Raw genomic sequence first — 1939 nt, forward strand, 5'->3', positions numbered from 1 at the left:
AAACACATGCAGGTACGCTATAAAAGTGGTAATGATCTAAAATTGAGTTTAGATGAAATTTTGAACGAAACCGGTCAACAAAATATTGACGATTCTATTAAGAAGGTAAAAACTTTTAAAATGCATATCGGTAAATGCTTATATATTATTTCTTATGCAGTGGTTAGCATATGAGGCACTCGTAGATAACCCCAAGATTGACACAAGCGCTGATAAAAAGAAGTTTTCCTTTAAGCCAATTTACAAAGTTCAAGATGGCAAGTCCCTCATGCGCTTATTAAGGCGCAATCATATTAAAGGCCTGGGTGGGGTGCTTCTCGAGGAGATCGAAGAGTCACTGCAAAACGTTGACAAGGTTTTAAAGGCATACGCTAAAAATATTATTATAGTTACTCGACCTGGGGATAAAAAAAAAATACTTTTCTACAATGATCACTTCGCTGATGATATGCATGCAAGTATTTTTGTGTTTTATCAAAAATCAATATTATAAATATATAATTTATGTATATGTTTAATTTTAAAAAGGTTGATGAAAGTATTCAGAAGATGTGGCGATCCATTGATGTAGATAGCGTAGAAGACTTAAAAATTGATAACCACTTAAAGGAGGCGGGTGAGCACTTACATATATACATCTTATATATTATAATCAGTTTCTTGTACAATACTAATTACTTGTATCATTTCACAGGTATTTCTTGTTTAAAGGGTTCAACCCCAATCAAGCCTGTAGAATTGAAACGAAAAGCACCTGCCAAAGCATATCAACTGAAGAAACGAGTTGATAACGAACATGTCCAAGATATTTTAGAAACATATGAAGACCAAACTGTTGACCAGAAAGGTATAGTCCTATTTGAATCTATATTATTACACATTTCGAACTTAATGCTCTTTTTATAAATAATAATTTGAATAAATTAATCATTAGATATCGTTTGTCTTTCAGAAATGGAATTGGGAAACATTCACATAGCTTAATCTCAAATTTACTTACATAACAAATAAAACTAATTAGCTGAACGGAAGACATACAAAAGTATCTATAACAATAATCTCTTAATAATCTTAATTTTACTTGTACCGAAATAAACTTATTTGAAATCCTATGAAAATCAAAGAATGAGGGTTTCATCCGCTGGATATATGGAATTTAATACAATAATCATAAAAATGTTTGTTTTTGTATAAAATTGTTTAAATTAAAGCAAAATAAATAATTAACAAAGTGAAAGTTAATAAATAATATAGGATGGGTGTGATCTCAATTATAAATCTCTTATTTAAATATATAAATAGAACGAACCACTGAATAGTGGAAAGTAGAAGTACATACATCGAATATCCCGATGATAATGAGTTAGCTTATATTTATTTACTTATCGAAATCTATCAGTAGATGTTACCATGATCGTTATAGGGAAGGTTCACATGGCATTTATTTGCTGCATTAAATTTTTAAAATGCATAATGTGTGGTGTTTTATATATATAAATCTTCTCGAAGACATATAATGCTGACTGTGATACTCTTGAAATTTGATGGGTGATGTGAGTAACACGTACCGTTGTTATTTCCGATAAAGTTCTTGCTAACTATTTGTGCTTCCAGATAAACCTAAATAGATCCATAAGTTCAATTTTATTATTTCTGTCGGGCAAGTAAAATACGTTTTCAAGGGACTGAAGTCGCTTTGCTTGTAGTTTTGGACACAAACTTAGAAAGCTATTGAAAGCTCACTTGTCGAAATGCGTCACCGTAAAAACATCGGTGCAATGGCACAGTAGTAAGATTTCCGGTAACACTGAAAAATTTGGTATTAAGTTTTTACAGCTTCATATCGATATTGTGTTTTCATGAATAAGTATTTTGATTCTTATCAGCTTACAGACCCGAACAATTAAACGCATTTATTTAAAAATGTTGGCAAATATTT

General features: G+C 30.7%; 1 protein-coding gene across 1 annotated transcript; it reads left to right on the plus strand.

Moving 5' to 3' along the window:
* Positions 1-6: 6 nt before the first annotated feature.
* LOC119665382 (general transcription factor IIE subunit 2-like) lies at positions 7-1207 on the plus strand. Its single transcript, XM_038074621.1, has 5 exons — positions 7-105; positions 161-454; positions 529-616; positions 695-847; positions 953-1207. The coding sequence occupies exons 1-5, from the start codon at positions 7-9 to the stop codon at positions 982-984; spliced, it is 666 nt and encodes a 221-aa protein (XP_037930549.1). The 3' UTR covers positions 985-1207.
* Positions 1208-1939: the final 732 nt, after the last annotated feature.

Source organism: Teleopsis dalmanni, unplaced genomic scaffold, assembly GCF_002237135.1.
Source record: "Teleopsis dalmanni isolate 2A unplaced genomic scaffold, ASM223713v2 unscaffolded_contig_4871, whole genome shotgun sequence".
Taxonomy (NCBI): Eukaryota; Metazoa; Arthropoda; class Insecta; order Diptera; family Diopsidae; genus Teleopsis; species Teleopsis dalmanni.

What these genes read in the sequence shown, in the direction of transcription:
- LOC119665382 (XM_038074621.1), top strand. Translation starts at nt 7, where the DNA reads ATGCAGGTACGCTATAAAAGTGGTAATGATCTAAAATTGAGTTTAGAT. An exon ending in TAACCACTTAAAGGAGGCGG is followed by an intron (nt 617 to 694) that starts GTGAGCACTTAC and finishes ATCATTTCACAG; the next exon opens with GTATTTCTTGTTTAAAGGGT. An exon ending in CCAAACTGTTGACCAGAAAG is followed by an intron (nt 848 to 952) that starts GTATAGTCCTAT and finishes TTTGTCTTTCAG; the next exon opens with AAATGGAATTGGGAAACATT.